The 17,551-nt window shown below is 40.7% G+C and overlaps 1 protein-coding gene across 1 annotated transcript in view; it reads right to left on the bottom strand.

Annotated features, from left to right (window-relative positions):
• The window catches only part of PPA2 (inorganic pyrophosphatase 2), a 40,665-nt gene that overhangs the window by 14,627 nt on the left and 8,487 nt on the right, over positions 1–17,551 (bottom strand). The window contains exons 4-7 of the mRNA XM_082482224.1: positions 13,564–13,617; positions 10,928–11,047; positions 8,478–8,564; positions 5,168–5,294 (exon numbers count right to left, since the gene is read on the bottom strand). Of these exons, the coding sequence (XP_082338350.1) occupies positions 5,168–5,294; positions 8,478–8,564; positions 10,928–11,047; positions 13,564–13,617 (388 nt within the window). The remainder of the gene's footprint in view (positions 1–5,167; positions 5,295–8,477; positions 8,565–10,927; positions 11,048–13,563; positions 13,618–17,551) is intronic.

Here is a 17,551-nt window from a genome sequence, read left to right as displayed (position 1 = left end):
AGCCAAACATTAGAATAGGCTTTGGGGCAGGCTTTCATTACCTTCTTAAGACAGGGATGACCATCTTCATGGATAGCATCATCTCTCTGAATGTCACTCTCTCTACTGGAAAATACCTTGCCTCGGTAAAATGCCTGCACAGAATCAGGCTACAGCACTATATAGCCGCTACAGTACTGTATATTCTGGTTTTGAGGAATTAAAAGGGTGGTTGCTTTTATTTCCTTGGTTCCTTGCAAGTTATTCTCCTTCATCCCCATGCTTCACTTTACTATTCTTTATTAAGAAGGACACTTCACTACTCTTTATTATGGGAGTCGGTGGCAAACAGCAGGAAAAAGTGCAACAGTGCAATCAAAAAAAAAAAAGGGAAAAAACAAGAAAAACCCAATCCTGCTGCTGTTGAGTCAGCACATAGCACAAAATATACAGAAAACAGCAGCTACCTCTTCAGTTCATTACAAGGTGCCATAGAAAAGCTTGTCCTCCACTTTGAAATCCAGACAGCATCTTTGGGATATCAGGGGCAGAAGGAGAAAAATATACTCAGAAAAGAGTAAGCAAAGAAAGGTAAAAGAAAAGATCACGATAAGCAGTACAGTGATTTACTGCACCGGTATCCATAGAAGCCAGCTGCATATCATGATTAAAACCAAAATACAGAGTTAGATGTCTTTTCCGCAAGTGACACTGTTAGTCACTTCTTTCTGACCCTGACTGCTAACCCTCCCTTAGAGCAGTGTACTCACACTGATGTGAAAAGGGTCTGAGCCAGCACAGGAGGAGCAAGCATGTACCTGGCCTAATGCGGTTTCATCTCTGCAAGCAAGCCCTGCTCAGAGTGACAGAGCAGAAAGGTCAGGCTCCTGCAGGTACATTATCAGCACATACCCTCTGGGCTCTAGGTGGTAATTTCTGTGTACTACCTACATACAGCCACAGGTCGCATTTTTCTGGGCACCAAAGTTAAGCACCAGGGGTTAAAACAAGATGGCTAATCACATTAAGGGTTGCAGTTTAGTCTCAATAAGGAAAATCTCCAGAGGTTGGCACAAACAACTGCTGCTAGCTCTCTGTCAAGGGAGCAAGCCAATGCAAACGCCGATCCCAATTCTATCTGGCTTTACAAAAGAGAGCAACAAAAGCATTTGTACAAAACTACCATTTTTAGTACAACAGATGCTGCTTCTTGCAAGCAAAGCTAAAACAACATGCTTGCAGCAAGCTTTCTAAACAAGGTCTGTGGGAAGAGAGGACATATGTTTTTAATAACATCTTATAAACATTTACAGGAAGCAGCAGCTACATTCCATATAAAGGCATTTAGTGTATTTTGTGCAGCATGGTGTGAGGGGGTAGGAGGGGGGCCTCAGTACAGATAATTAATTTCTTTATATTGAATGCTTACACAAATCCACAACAAAGGTTTTCAGGGCCTCTGCTGCTGCTCTGCATATAAATACACTCACATGCAAGGGTCTATAACAATATATGGTACAAAGTATGCAATACGCTTTGTTTTTGCCATTTAGGGTTTGATCACTTAACTCAAAAAGCTAATCTTGAGTTGCACAGTGGAAAAGAAGCATGGCGACATAGCCCAGTTAACTATACCAGTACCAGCAAATGGTAGCGCAACAAAGATGGCAGACATCACCAACTGCTGTTGAATATATCCAGGCATCCTTCCAGTAAGCAATAGCAAAAAAAGGCTGCTAAGATTCCAGGCCGGTAAATCACCTCCAAAATGCCATCCAGCATACAAGATTTGTCCAATTTGCTCAGCGAGGGTAAGATGACCTTTTGAGAGCCAGACTTTGCATAAGCTGCTTCAAACACACTTCCTGCTTCAACTGCCAGTGATTTTCAAAACCTCTTGTCAAATATGAAGATGCCATATACATTTAGACCAAATTAGAGCACATAAATATTGCTCTTCCTTTCCGAGCCCATCCTTGTAATGGACACCAGATACATATGTGAATTCCAATATATTAAATTCAATCCAAATTATGAGATAAACAGACAAGCAGCCTTCCAACTCCAAGAATTTGCTGCTTCTCCTGGCTAGTATTTCACAAAACCCAATCAAACAAAAAGCAACAACACCCCCCTAAAAAAATGCAGCCAGGCCTATTACACCACCAAGATTTAATGTTTCGGTGTGCAGGGAGCGTTTAGGCCCTTTCCCACACCTGCTTGGTCTGAAGTTGCTTTGCTGGTCCGCTAATGGCCATCTGCCTAGTAACTGCCTGAGCAAAAAGACAACACACTGGTTTTCAGGTAGCCACAAAGACAGATCTTATTGAAATAGATAAATCTGACTATATCCAGTTTTAGCCCAAAAGAAACTTTCTCATACAGATACCCACATCTGACATACAGCTTGTATCTGGAGGGAGATCGTCCCCATGCTCACCAGTATTAAGTGCTATAACTTCAAACAGATTACCTTCCAAAGTACAGTCCCACACTAAGTCCCTGCTCTTCCCACTGACAACACAGTTCCCACCTGAATAGGTGCTAAGCACTGCTTATCATTGCTGGGTATTGTCACTATAAACTAGAGTTTCTCATTGTTATGCATGAAAGAAGAGTTCTAGGCAGGGTTTCCAATTTAAACCAGTATTTATCAATAAATGCCTGCAGGACACAGTACAGTGGAGTGCTATGAATAAACAATGAGTACTGCTCAGAAGTTGGGACTGCTCAGTTTTAAGTTCTGTGAAGTCTCAGAAAAATCAATTGCACTTATGAGAATGATCGCAATCCCAGAAGGAGAATATACAGAGTACCTGGGGCGTGCTTAAAGCAGCAAGAGGAGTTAACACACTGCGCGGGCTCAGGATGGGGTTTGCAAGTAATCACCACTCTGGTGTCTCGGAATTATCTTTTCCAAATGTTCACTGGGGGCTGTGCACATACTGAGCTGAAAGCAAATGCGATGGTTCTCAGTCCAATTTGAAATGTTTAGCAAATGATACAAAAATGACTGGACAGACTTAGTAGGCAACACTTAGCCTCATTTTTCCCCAGGAGGCCACCACCGTAACACAGCAGCACGTCAATTATTGAGGGAGACACCAGTTTTATCTGTAGCTGCTATCCCCTTTGTACTGAAATAATTAACATCTTTGGGAAGGGGGGAAAACAAGTATAAAAGGACATATTGTACTGCCTACTCCAACAGATTTGTTTGTTTTCAGACTGAAGAAGGATTGCTGTTAAACACTGCAAGCTAGTCATGTTTTGTGAAAGCAGATGGGGGCTTTTTTTTTTTCCTCCTTCTTTCCTTTTGTAAATCCTGGACTGCAACTCCAATCCCAAAGGGAAATCATATTAAACTGGATAAATATTTCTGCACTTCTGTGAACCTCAGACGGAAGGAGTTGAACTCTTGAAGTTTTGCATCTATTCTCTGATAAGAAAGGATGCACACAGGAATCAACTACAGGCAATAGTTTGCTCATTTTGGCTGTGGGTTTGTTTGGTTTTTTTTATTAAACAAGACTAAAACTTTCACTCCTCTCCCAAACAAACTAAAGCTGACACAAATCAGTCATTACCTGAAAAAAAAACAAAAACAAAAACAAAACAGAGGGCTTTCAATTAGAGCTACTTAACCCAGTGACATAAACTGTTCCAGTTTTACCCCTACTTAGTGGACTCCTTTTAAATTCTCTCATCCACTTTTCTGATTAAACTCTCTCAGAAATTTTTAAGGAAAAAAGGTAACAGTTAAACAGAACAATGTATAGAAATAAAGTCTAATTACTTGTCTTTTAACTACTGACACATCACGTTTCACTGCACATTATAGAGAGTTTTAAATTGTTACTAACATTAACAGCAAACTATTACATACTATTTCCTTAAGCTGAACTTCTTAATCTCTAACTGTCAAAGTAGTTAAAGAGTCATAAACACTATGTAGTAATTCATCTGCCCATTATTTTAATCAGCATCAACCCAAGAGTTTCCTTTTCCTTATTTCCTCTTCTCCCCTTCTTTCCCCACAAGCCAAGTATTCTCCATGTGAAAGCAACCTGCAAGAAAACTGAGAATGAAGGGCCAGTCCAGTGATATACTTACTTCACATTCAGAAACCAGGAAAAAGCCTCAGTGGCTGAGAAATACAATTTCTTAAGAAGCCACTGGATAGCCCTTTTCCTACAGAAAGGCTACTCTGAGCCCTGGTGCTCCCCACCAACAAAGAGCAGGCTCCAATTGTGCATACTTGATGGTATATATGGGTTTTGGTCTCATAACAATCACTAACTTTTAGACAAATCTCCGCACTTAATTCTCATGATTCCCAATAACATGGCATTTGAGGAAGTGAACCTCCATTTATCCAGAGAAAAGCTGCACTTTACCTATGCTGTAAAAACCTAACTCCCTGCAATTTTAAGACATCTGTATCATCATCTTCACAAACAGTCCTCCAAGCAGAATTACACCTCACGTGCCATTCACAGACACATTTTAGCACTTGAATTCCATTTGGATACCAGGAGCATGGTCACAAGTAGGACAAGTCTGGCCAGGATATTTCCCCCTGCACAGTTAGTCATCGCCAAGGCTGATACTAGGGTGAGCTGCATTGGCAGTTTACTTTGCAAATTTTCAATTTAAAAGGTGAAACCTACTCATCCGTACTAGGCAACAAACCCTGGAAATAACCCAGTTACAAGTCACAAAACATTGGAAGGGTATAGTCCTTTTCAGAATGGAACGCAACGCCTGCAAATATAAAAGGAACAAACACTTTCAACAAGGAAAACATCAGTGTGCTACATAATCTGAGTGGGTAAATACGCACTATTACACAGGAGATAAGCCTGTAATTTTAAGAGGTCGCTTTCTAAGGCAGTTGTGTTTCAGCCATCAAAAGACTTTCTGCATGACAGGTCCTCTTGAAAATCCAAGTGAACCTTTTCAAAAGCTTAGTGTGAAAGCACATATGCCCTCCTTGAAGGAAGCACCTGGTTTAAACCAAAAAAAAAAAGAAAAAAAAAAAAGAAAAAGAAAAAGAAAAAAAAGAAAATAGAAAAGTCTTGCCTTTCGGCTGTCTGCCTCTTGTTATTCTGGGTGGCCTAAACTCAGGCACCATTCTAGTGTGCAATTTGCTAACATAACTTGCATTAAGAAAGATAAAAATACTTGCCATGGATTGTCTGAGCTTCTGGGTCATCCACACTGATAGCAATTATCTTCCAATCTGTCTCTCCTTCATCAACAAGAGCTAAAACACCCAAGACCTTCACCTGAACCACCTCACCAGAAGAACGAATCTGTAACAGAACATAATCATAACATCATAGAATCACTGAGGTTGAAAGGGACCTTTAAGATCATCAAGTCCAACCATTAACGTACCCTGACAAAACCACTTCTAAACCATGTCCCTAAGTACCACCTCTACCCTGTTTTTAAACACCTCCAGCAATGGCGAATCCACCACCTCCCTGGGCAGCCTCTTCCAATGTTTAATAGCCCTTTCAGTGAAAAAATGTTTCCTAATATCCAATCTAAACCTCCCCTGACATAACTTGAACTCATTTCCTCTCGTCCTATCGCTTGTCACCAGGGAGAAGAGGTCAGCCCCCAGCTCTCTACAACCTCCTCTTCTCCAGGCTAAACCACCCCAGTTCCCTCAGTCATTCCTCATAAGACTTGTCCTCCAGACCCTTCACCAGCTTTGTAGCCCTTCTCTGGACACGCTCCAACACCTCAATGTCCTTCTTGTAGTGAGGGGCCCAAAACTGAACGCAGTACTCAAGGTGAGGCCTCACCAGTGCCGAGTACAGGGGGATGATCACTTCCCTAGTCCTGCTCACCACACTATTCCTGATACAGGCTAGGATGCTGTTGGCCTTCTTGGCCACCTGAGCACACTGTCGGCTCATATTCAGCCAACTGTCCACCAACACCCCCAGGTCCTTCTCTGCCGGGCAGCTTTCAAGCCACTCCGCCCCAATCCTGTAGCGCTGTACAGGGTTGTGTCCCAAGGGCAGGATCCGGCACTTGGCCTTGTTGAACCTCATACCATTGGCCTCAGCCCATTGGTCCAGCCTGTCCAGATCCCTCTGCAGAGCCAATCTACCCTCAAGCAGATCAACACGCCCGCCTAGCTTAGTGTCATCTGCGAACGTACTGAGGGTGCATTCGATCCCCTCATCCAGATCATTGATAAAGATATTAAAGAGAACAGGCCTCAGCACCAAGCCCTGGGGGACACCACTTGTGACCAGACACCAACTGGATCTAACTCCATTTACCACCACTCTCTGGACACGGCCATCCAGCCAGTTTTTTACCCAGCGAAGAGTATACCTGTCCAGGCCATGAGCAGCCAGTTTCTCCAGGAGAATGCTGTGGGAAACGGTGTCAAAAGCTTTGCAAAAATCTAGGTAGATAACATCCACAGCTTTTCCCTCATCCACTAAGTGGGTCACCTTATCATAGAAGGAGATCAGATTTGTCAGGCATGACCTGCCTTTCACAAACCCATGCTGACTGGGCCTGATCACCCTGTTCTCCTGCATGTGCCGTGTAATGGCACTGAGGATGATCTGTTCCATGACCTTCCCAGGCACCAAGGTCAGACTGACTGGCCTGTAGTTCCCTGGATCCGCCTTCCAGCCCTTCTTGTGGATGGGTGTCACATTTGCAAACCTCCAGTCAGCTGGGACCTCCCCGGTTATCCAGGACTGCTCATAAATGATGCAAAGTGGCCTGGTGAGCACTTCCACTAGCTCCTTCAGTACCCTTGGGTGGATCTCATCCGGCCCCATAGATTTGTGCACCTCCAGGTGCTGAAGCAGGTCCCTCACCACTTCCCTTTGGATTACAGAGGCTTCATTCTGCTCCCCATCCTTGTCTTCTAGCTCAGGGGTCTGGGTACTCAGGGAACAACTGGTCCTACTGCTGAAGACTGAGGCAAAGACGGCATTAAGTACCTCAGCCTTTTCCTTATCCTTGGTCACTATGTTACTGGCCCCATCTACTAGAGGACAGAGATTATCCTTAGTCCTCTTTTTATTGCTAATATATTTATAGAAAGTTTTTTTTGTTGTCCTTGACAACAGAAGCCAGGTTTAGTTCTAGCTGGGCTTTGACCCTCCTGATTTTTTCCCTACATAGCCTCACTACCTCTTTGTAGTTCTCTTGAGTGGCCTGCCCTTCCTTTCAAAGGCCATAAATCCTCTTTTTTTCCCTAAGTTGCAACCCTAGCTCCCTGTTCAGATTCAGAAAACACTACACAGAATTTCTCTTTTACCTTACAAACAAAATAGTTTTAGTACATTTTTGACCAGCAACTGACAGAACTGCAAGATAAATCTGTAATACAGCTTACATCTGTAATACTGATACATCTATTTAAGATTACTAGATTTCTCCCACCATTGCTATTCTTCAACTCTCAATTCTCCAGTCAGCATTTAAGTAGACAACACAAGCTAGAAAATTTTACCTTCTCTTCTACCTTACTTCCCCCACACCTTCTTGATCTTCACCCCAAACTACAAGTCAAAAGTATCTCATGCTCATTTTTTAAATCCTTCCTGCCTCTTGACTCTGTTTTCTCAACTCTTGGCCTTAACCTATCTTTTGCTGTTCCTTCCTCTAGACTCTAATATACACATATAAACACACACCCCTTCCCCAAAAATTTCAGCATAACTCTTTTCTGCATCTTCTTGGGAACTTTCTCCCTGCCAGCTAATACTCCCCTTATAACTCTTTCTGGATCCCTTGAAATTCAGCTTTAGGTTCCTTTCCTCAAATAAAGCCACCTTCGCTGAGGTGACCAATTAAATTTCCCCTTACCTAAAATATCCCAAGAAATTCCTCTTCCAAACTCATCCATTTCATAACCCCATCTTTGATGCCACAAAGCTAAACCTTTCCCCTAAAACTTACTAATGGCGTTTGCTGCACCTTTTTCATCCACCCACTCCACATCTCGTAACTCCGCAACACTGCAACAGGTTCCTGTCTTTTCCTCTAGAGGAGAGGGATCTACTTCTGTTTGCACCCATGAGAAAACTGAAACCCGCTTCCTTTGCGCATTTGACCTTATAATTTTATGTGCTGCCACACTTCCTCATCTTTCAGAAAGCTATTCCTAGCTCCAGTACTGCTAACAGGGGAAAAAGACAGAATCTTTTCCTCCCCTGAAAATCTTAACCCCCTCCTCCTTCATTCAAAACTCACTGTCCAGCCATAGAACTTCAGGGTGGTGTTCTCTTATTTTTCCTTTTATCCAGTACACAAACTTTACCAAATCCTCCTTTTTAAAAACCCACCATTTCCTTACCTAGTCCCTCCTCAGATCTTCTATTCATACTTTTGTCATCCCTTGAGACTATTACCATCTTTTCTCATTTTCCATCTGCCCTTCTCTTCCAAAAGTTGTTACCGAATTATTAACTTAACCTTGATAAATTAAATTAATCCTGATAAAGACAAACCTTTGAACCTATTTCACAAACATCAATGGGATCATTATCTCCACAACATCCTGTATTGTCATCTGTATGGTTTGGATCTTCCCAGGTCTGTCAAAGGAAAGAGAATTACCAGTTACCAGCTGACCTGCAATTACAATTCGTCTAACCACTAAATCACTAAGATTAATAAAAACACCAATAAAAACATCAGCTTTCTGAGAACACGCTTGCTCAATGGGAAAAGAAAAGACAAACAAATAAACAGCCAATGGACTGATGTTGAGTAACTCATACTCAGGACAAGTAACATGAGGATTACCGAGGACATAGGAACAAAAACATTAACTGCATCCATGACTCCACAAACACACTTTATCAAATTGCAGTGATTAAGGCATCAGAGGACCCTGAATACGTATTCTTCTAGTTACTAGTGGCTGTGGGATTAAGCTAGGACATCCTACAATTGCATTCTTATTATACTCTTCAAATACCATGGCAATAAAATAAGTTGCTTTCAAAAACATCTAGGCTTTGAGCTAACCAAGCTCCTATATATGGATTTTTCAGCACCCAATTAGCTTTTTAATTTTTTAGATTTAGATAGGAAATATTTCTGAGTATTTTGAGATGCGTACATTCCCAAGAACAGCCAAAGAAGATCCTCCAGTAGGGAAGTTCAAATCCCTGCTCTGAGCTCTGTACAGGCAAGGAATCACAGCCAAGTTATATTAACTGAATTACTAGACCAGTATTTGCTTTGTCTCTTACTGGCTAACAATGACTAACTCATTCTAAAGTTGAGAAGTTTTCCTGGTAAGAATTTTGAGTCCAATGAAATTCTGCTGAAAGGGTGTTGGAAATTTTTTTTTTCCAGGCAGCTATACTGTTAGCTCCTGCTGTCCACGGTAAAACCTCCACCTCAAACGTGTTCTTGAGAACTTGACTGATACTAAAAGGCAAAACGGTGAAAAGCCAATGCTCAGGTGTTTACGTAGCAGGATCATTACCAAAAAATTGCTGAAGTGGAGTCGAGACAATTTTAAATTTAAAACTTATTTTTGCAATGTGCTTTTTATTTAAGGCTGCATTATACCAGTAACTATTCTCCTGCCCAGCTGCATGCCTCCACCTGTAGGTTAGAAGGAAAGCTTGTGAGGAATGGTATTGTTCTCTGGACAGTACAGCAACTCCTGCAATAGTGACAGTCCTACCATTATTTTTTAACTCCCTGTTCCGCAGCATAAAACAGCAGCCACAAATACATATCTTTACACCATATACTAGGGTTGCACTTCTGGCACCTGCTGATCCTGATGAAAAGTCCTCTTGTGATAATAGAGACACTGAATTGGATTTTGTATGTACAGATGCTAGTAGGAATCTGGAGTATCATCTAGACTTCAACAATTGGAGGTGTAACGATCCGACTGGTATTTTGAAGTTATTACAGAAAATAAAAATGACAATTATCTCCAGCCCTCTCTGACTCACAAGGTAAAAAGGGGAGAGCTGAACATTTCTCCTGGGGAAAGTGTCATCAGTCCAAAATAATGCACTTTGTGCAGGAAAACATTCAAATGTTTCATTTTGACTTTGTACTAAGGCACACATGAATTTCAAAACATAAATGGAATTTCTGGTTCCCAACTATACCTACTTGGAAACTTTGTCTACTGAGACTGCTCACTGGGTAAGAACTTCATTACTATGCTCCAGCATCTGCCTCGTATCTCCTCTTCGGGGATCAAATACAGAACCAGATTTCCATGAGTAAACTTTCATTGCTTATGCAGTTAAGTGTAAAGAAAATAAATTACTCTTTTCTAGCTCCATCATGTTCTTTAATAATAATTTAAGTTCAATGTGTGATTCACAGAAATGAAAAGTTTGAAACTTTTCATTACGCTCAAAATTTCAGCCATTAGTTGGGCTTTTTCAAGGCTCAAAATTTTTAATATGTCATGATCAGTAAAGTCTCACAGTTCAGAGAAAAGTTAACTAAGGCAGTTGAGGTTTAATCTGAAAAAGAAGAGCCCTTGCGTTCTTCTTTGTTAAAGATATTAAGAAATCGCAATTAAAATTTATGCTGCGATACATGAAAATCCTAAATTAGTTCTTAAAAAAATGCCTTGCTTAAGCCGAAAAGGGCTACTTGACAAAGTATTCTTAAATGACAGACCATGACAGTTTAATTCCGTCACTATAGTATGGAGACACAGACTAAAGATTTGAGATTTCCTGATCATTTAACTCCTTCCTGAAACACAGCACATATTTACGCCCACACCCAAATTCTGATCAAAATTTATAGATGCAATAAAGCTCAACATAAAAAAAATCCTAATTTACAAATGTATCAAAGAGAAACATTCCTCTTGCAACTGATTTGCATTTAGGCAGTACCCAAGATTTACAAGGCAATTTACACAGAAGACAGAAAACTTTCACCATTATAACAAAAATGTTACCTGTGGGAGGGCACCATAATTCCATATATAACCCTTGTGAGGAAAGATATTTGCCACATATCGAAGCTTGCCTTTCTTTATATCTTGTTTAATGGGATTCAACGGCTCCTCAGTGGCAATCTAAGCAGATCGTGAAAAAAGAGAGAGAAAGAGAGAATGGTAAAGTGGAAAGCAATTCATTCTGTACCCAACCAGTTAGAAAGATCCATCTGGGAGCATGTGCTTCTGGTTTGAGAAGTATTAAAAGTATGATGGCCTCACTCTAAATCTCAAGGGTCATGTTCAAAAAGCAGCTTATTAAGGTTTTAAATAACGTTGTGAAGTATGCAAGGAAAAAAAATGAATCTAGAAGAGAAAGTCATAAATTTATAAGGAGACTATCACAGTCAACCATAAATACTGAAAGGAACTTAAGTTAGAAGCTCTTGCACTTTACAGTACAGGTTCAAGACATGCAAACGGTGGCACAAGTTCTTCTGACAACAGGGGCTTTGACAGCAACAGGGGAAATGTTTCATCTTCTTCTCACCCTCCGTTTATTGCTCTCCTATTGCACGTACCCCTTCTCTTCATTACCTCTCAGCATACAAATGCTTTTTAGTAAGCACAAGCCCTGCATAGTCACCAAATGCCAACTTAACACAGATTTGGAACAAGTTAAGCTATCATTAGAAGTCAGCATTCTTGTTCCCAAAGAAGCACTCACAGAAGGACTGAACTAATTAACGCTGAACAGTTTATTATTGTCATCATCCTCCCCAAAACCTCAAATACAAACCCTCTGCCATATGAGTTACCTACCATGCGTCAGCAAATTCACTGCAACCATCTTTTTGACACTCCACACCACAACTGAACCCATGTTAGCTTGGCTCTTGCTTACAAACACTCCTTTGAATGGCATCACATTCATTACAGGCTCAGATGGTTACACCGGCTCAGGTGGTACATAGTTTGCGTGCATAAGCACGCAGCCCTTAGTCCACATTCATTTTACAACATCCTTGTAATTTACCTAAAGCACCACCACCAAAACCATCCCAAAGGAATTCCACCTTTCTGAACCACACCAAGCTGTCAATAGCATGCGCTTATTCCACAAGTAAACCTTCCCCAAGAGCTGAGATCAAGGTTCTTACATTTCTGGTTTCACACTTGATTCTACCTGCTTCTGGTCATAACTTAACCGTGAAGACCTCCAATATGCTACCTGGGACTTTGACAGAAATGGAGCTCAGCAATGCTTTTTTTTGATGTAAACCAGGACAAAGAGGAGTAACTGACAGCAGCAGACAAAAGTGTCGTGAAAACCACCTTCAGTAAAATCAAGGGAAGACAAACAGAAATACAACAGACTGATGAGCAGGAGATTTGGCACTAGGGATGTAACAGTGGGAAACATTCACCCTAAGGCAAGGTTTAATTTCCTACAGTCTCCATTCCATGTGAGGGAATCTCAGCACTGAGATGCAAACAAGACCTAGTATTAGCACCTTACCACAGTCTGACTGAAGGACTGCCAGGACTGCTTTAACGATTAATGCAGGAAATTTCAAGTATATTAAAAGCTATAGATTAGAGAACTACATCTGGTCTCCTCTATCAAGCCAGAAATGTCTAAACCCACTGATTTCTGAACCTAATAGGACAGCAAACTTTTCTACCCTTGACATAACACGCCACGAGAAGGGGAGGGACAGCAACCTGACCTTTATGCAGAGTTCAAATAGCATTGTCAAAGTGAAACTCTGCAAAAGAGAACTCAGCTTCCACAATAAATCATCATCTTAAAATACAAGGTAAATATCCAAGGTAACCCTGCTTGCAGAGTAGCAACTGTGGTGGTAAACACAGTTCAAATGATTTTCCAGCAACGGAGAAAGGAGAAAACAGAATTCTGAAATAATACGCTGGGGAGCTTCTTTGGTGTTATTTTTAATAATCAAAATAATCAACAGCTCAACCACAAACTTCCTTAAAAACATCCAGGAAGCATCCCTAAAATTAATATAAACATTCAAGGAGACAGGACATATCTTGGTAAAGTATCTCTCTGCAGGACTGGATACTTTCAGTCAGTGAGGTCCCCAACTATTTTTTTGTCACAAGGAAATGCTTTTTCATTTGCAACTCCATTTGTCAGGATTGGGCCTAGCACACTCTACAGTAGAAATGAGAGGAATTAAATCCTCCAAGTGTAATGCTGTATGAGCAAGCAGGAGTAAGACTGCATGTTGGACAATGCCCTGCAAGCCAGACTCTGTTGCAGGTGTGCTGCACTTTGCAGTCAGAGGGCTGTCAAGAATATCAAGTACTCACCTGCAGAAGGGAAAGAAAATTAGAACCTCAACACTTTATAATTGCAAGGGAAGCGTCTGTATGTGCAACTTCAAATTAATTTTTTAAACAGAAACAATTTTATGTGTAAAGAGTAATCCACACTCTGATTAAAATCCGACTATTGGAAGCCACACATAACTTTCATAGATACCTATATAATCAAGGTATTGATTGCCTTGTGCAACCTGGTCTAGTGAGAGGTGTCCCTGACTATGGCAGGGAGGTTGGAACTCGATGATCTTCAAGGTCCTTTCCAACCTAAACCATTCTATGATTCTATGATTTTTCTTAATTACCTCCATTTTTGCATTTGTCCAACGAGGCACTTCCACAATCATATTAAACAGGACCTAAAACAAAAAACAATGACAGAACTGAAAATAAAATCCACTTGGTAATTAGTATTTTACAATAAGACAAATTCTCTCCTCTGTATTCAGCAGCAACATACATCACATCTCTCTATTCCAGCTGCTTTTACATTAAGTACAATTCGTTTAGTTCCACATAATGATATTCAACCTCCTTGGTTCACCCTTTCCCCACCCCTCTGAGAATATGAACAACTACAAGTAGTGGAAATCCACATGATGTTTTTTATTCCCAGATCAATATTATTCTTCACAAAATGTTCAGAAAGTCCATGGAATGGTTTGTCACAAAGCAGTAGTTCAGTCTACTAGTCAAAGAGGACTGGACGTCTCTATAGGACGGTTAGCTTCCTTCAAGTGTTGGAAAGGACAATGTTTTGTTTTGTTTTTTTCCCCTGAAGATTTATTTCTTCAGGCCCTCCTCTTTTGCCTCATTCATTTTTTTTTTTTTAAACCCATGCAAATGCAACAACTACTGACATTTCTGATTCTCAGTCAAATCTGGTTGAAGTGAGGCAACATGAATCCAAAAGTGATGGCAGAACAAGGACGTGGACACAGACACCTCATGTTTGTATTAGCCTTCTTCCTAATAGAAACAAAGTGAAAGTTGGTTTAAGAAGGGGAGTCTGGGGGAAATAAACCTGAAATATGTAAACCTTCATGCTTTTACAAGAAAAATAAGTAATCGACGCTCTTCTTACTGAGGAGGTTAAAGTGACACTTTCAAAAGAGAAAACCGTGTAATTGCTGTAAGGTTTCTTTTTCTGAAGCTGTCAGAGTTAAGTACTACCAAGGAGTAGAGTATTAATCGAAATGAGTAACTAGACCAAACCACACAGCATTGTCTACAATCTATTTTCTCCTAGATTACTAAAATAATCCCAAAATATCACATTGCCTGGGACATCTCTTCATAGCCAAAGAAAACCTGCATTGGTATTAAAAATTGCAGCAGTTCAGGAAGAACAAAGTATGTTTTTGCAGAAATTTTTAGGAAAAAAAAAAAGTTAAACCAACTGAAGACCAGAACTGACTCTTTAACTACGCTGCAATTAAGGCTCCAGGGGACTCAAACATTTGTATTTTTGCTCCTTGTATCCTGCAGCTGCAACAAACAAATACCATTACCAGGGTCAATGCCACACTACGTTTAAAGTAATTCCAATGGTCCTATGATCTTCTCCTTCCAAACAAACCTGGAATGTGGAAAGCAAGAAAGCAAAGGAAAATCCCAACTGTCACTCAGCATTTCTCCCATGAGATCACAAGCTATGCACAATCCTGATGGCAAATTCCCAGTAAATTTTAATTAAATTCACCATCCAAAAGTACTGTGCCCATACTGCAGTCTGTGGCATGTCAGATGGAATCACTTTTTCCGATCAGGTCATAACCAAATAAAACAAGGGGGGGGGGGGGGGGGGGAAGGGGCAGAGGAGAGCTGTGCTTCAGATCAGTTTCATGAAGTACACCTTATGTATATAACAACGGTTGAAACAGAGAAGTCATCAGAAAGAAAGCTCAAAGATGTCAACGCTAAGGAAGCAAACAGAACAAAGCAACATACATGCAGCAGCAGGTAAGGGAAGGGTTGGAGGAGTGCCAACTAAAGTCTGCACATCCATCTGGAAAACACTTGGAAAAAAGAAATGCACAGCGTGAAAACCAGTGCTGACAAGAACTGCCAAGCAGGTCAAAGAATTGTTCTGACTGGTATCTACAGGCAGAAAACTTACAAACTACTCCTGGAATATACACAATGCCTTCCCCTCCACCCCAATCCTGTATTTGTGTTGCTTACACACCACTGTACATTTTCCTGACCATGTCAGATACAATGGCTTCAGCAGCCTGTAAATCTTCGTTTGGACCTTTAATTGGTCAAGAGTTATTCGAGGTCTTCACCAAAACAGCTCTCAGGGCTGGACAAAAACTGGACTGAAATGAACACAATACTGCTCTCAAAAACAAAAATATCACTTGGATTTAGCTCAGCTATAAGACCAGGCCTTCACAATTTGTGGTATCAGTCAAACGTGAATTGTCAAGAGTCTTAAACGTGACAGCCTGACAGATTAATTTGTATGCAAAAAAATCCCCGAAAGTACTCTCTCTACTGCTAAGCTGCCACAAGCATTTACAAGAGATTAATAACTTCATGCAGTGCTTACATTTAAAAATAAAAAGTTTTATTTATAGGGCAATCACATTTTCACAGTGATGAGACAGGATTCACTGGTGTGGAAAGGAGAGCACATACTAGATAGTTTGACAGATAGAGAAAAGTATACTCCCCTGTTTTTTTAGGGATTTTTCCTCCTCTTTCCCGTCAATTCCCTCCTTGCCTAAATATCACTGAGGTATTTTTCCACCACTTTCATTTTCCCAGACCAAGCACCTATTCCTTCTGACCACTTTAATGTTCTCCCCCATCCCTTGCTGCAAAACCATCCCTGCCTCAGCTGCAAACAGAAATGCAAGTGTTAGACACCACCTGCCTTCACAGATTACCATCTGCATATGCCATTCAGTGGTTAGTTTTGGAGTTTTGGATGGTGAATGCATCTGGTAATTGAGATTTTTATCTTTATTTTAAATCAGTAAAACAAAAAATTCCACCTCACCAAACCCCCAAGTGAGCGCTCCTACCCCCTCAATGGGGAGACTGTTTCAACAGTCCATTTAACACACCTTCCAGTGACAGAAAAAGAAAAAATATTTTCTTGAAACGAAAATTATTGCTTTGGAAAGTTTACCATTTAACTGCCTTAGTCTAACAGCAGTCAACTGGTCTGCCCATGAGATCACTGCTTGCTGCAGTCCAGATTTAATCTAGCTCTGCAAGCACCTAATGTAGAAGGGACTCCACTTCATGACGGCAGACGGTACAACAGGCCAGATGGAGTAGTTCCTACAGGCTAGTCTCATGCCAACTCTGCTGGCTGACTGTTGCTTCAGAAGGACAGTCTCCTGGATCACGCAAGAAAAGAGGAGGAAACAGTTTCCTAGATTCAGAAAAAGGGACAGAACCCATCTGCTAGGGGAAGTGACCTGACAGAGCCCAGAGGGACTTTCAACCCAGAGTATTAGGTAGCTTGTTTGACTTTGGGTTAATGTGAACACAAGACAGACATTTGTACTTATGCTCTGTTATACCCTGAAGAGGTGATAGGAAAAAAAAATAATTCATTTGCTCAACACAGAGAAGTCAAAAGTGCATTTCCTAATACCTAAAACTGAATATGAAAATCAGCAGAAAATGACATCAGAAGGAACAAACAGGATGTCTAAATGATATCCTTTATTTCCTAAGAACTACACGATAAGTACATTACATGGGAACTCACGTAAGATATAAATGTTGGCTTTATTGGCGTGTTTTCTTTAATACTGCTTAGCAACTTACTGCATTCCATTTCGGTTGAACATCATTTTTAATGTATCATGATATCGGTTTTGCTGACAGAAGCAAGAATGTCCCTTTCGTACAGAAAACAGGAACAGTTTTTGGTTTTTTGAAATAAGAAAGCCACAGAAAGATAAAAAGATATACAAATATACTTCAACATATTCATACAGCAAGTATTGAGAAAAGCAAGGAGAATACAGACTGTTGTATCCGGGTAAACCTTGAGTCAGCATTCTCTCCACTAAGACTGATGGCCAAGAAAAACTGCTAGCTCTGGCTGTACAGATTCTTATAGAAGATAACTCATTTTGATCAGGATTTATTACTACAAACCTGAATATCACAGGGAGAAAAAAAAATTAAGGGCACTTCTGACACTATTTTTACAACCTGCCTTCCTGGAGTCCCCTACACCCTTCTCGGAAACAATTCTTCCTTACCTAACTTTCCCTTTCTTGTTCAACTATTTCCTTTCCCAGTCTTCCCAAGTTCCTTAGCTGG

This window comes from Vanellus vanellus, assembly GCF_965231255.1.
Source record: "Vanellus vanellus genome assembly, chromosome: 4".
Classification (NCBI taxonomy): domain Eukaryota; kingdom Metazoa; phylum Chordata; class Aves; order Charadriiformes; family Charadriidae; genus Vanellus; species Vanellus vanellus.
Note: the sequence above shows the minus strand (reverse complement) of the source record. Positions and strands in the feature narration are given on the sequence as shown.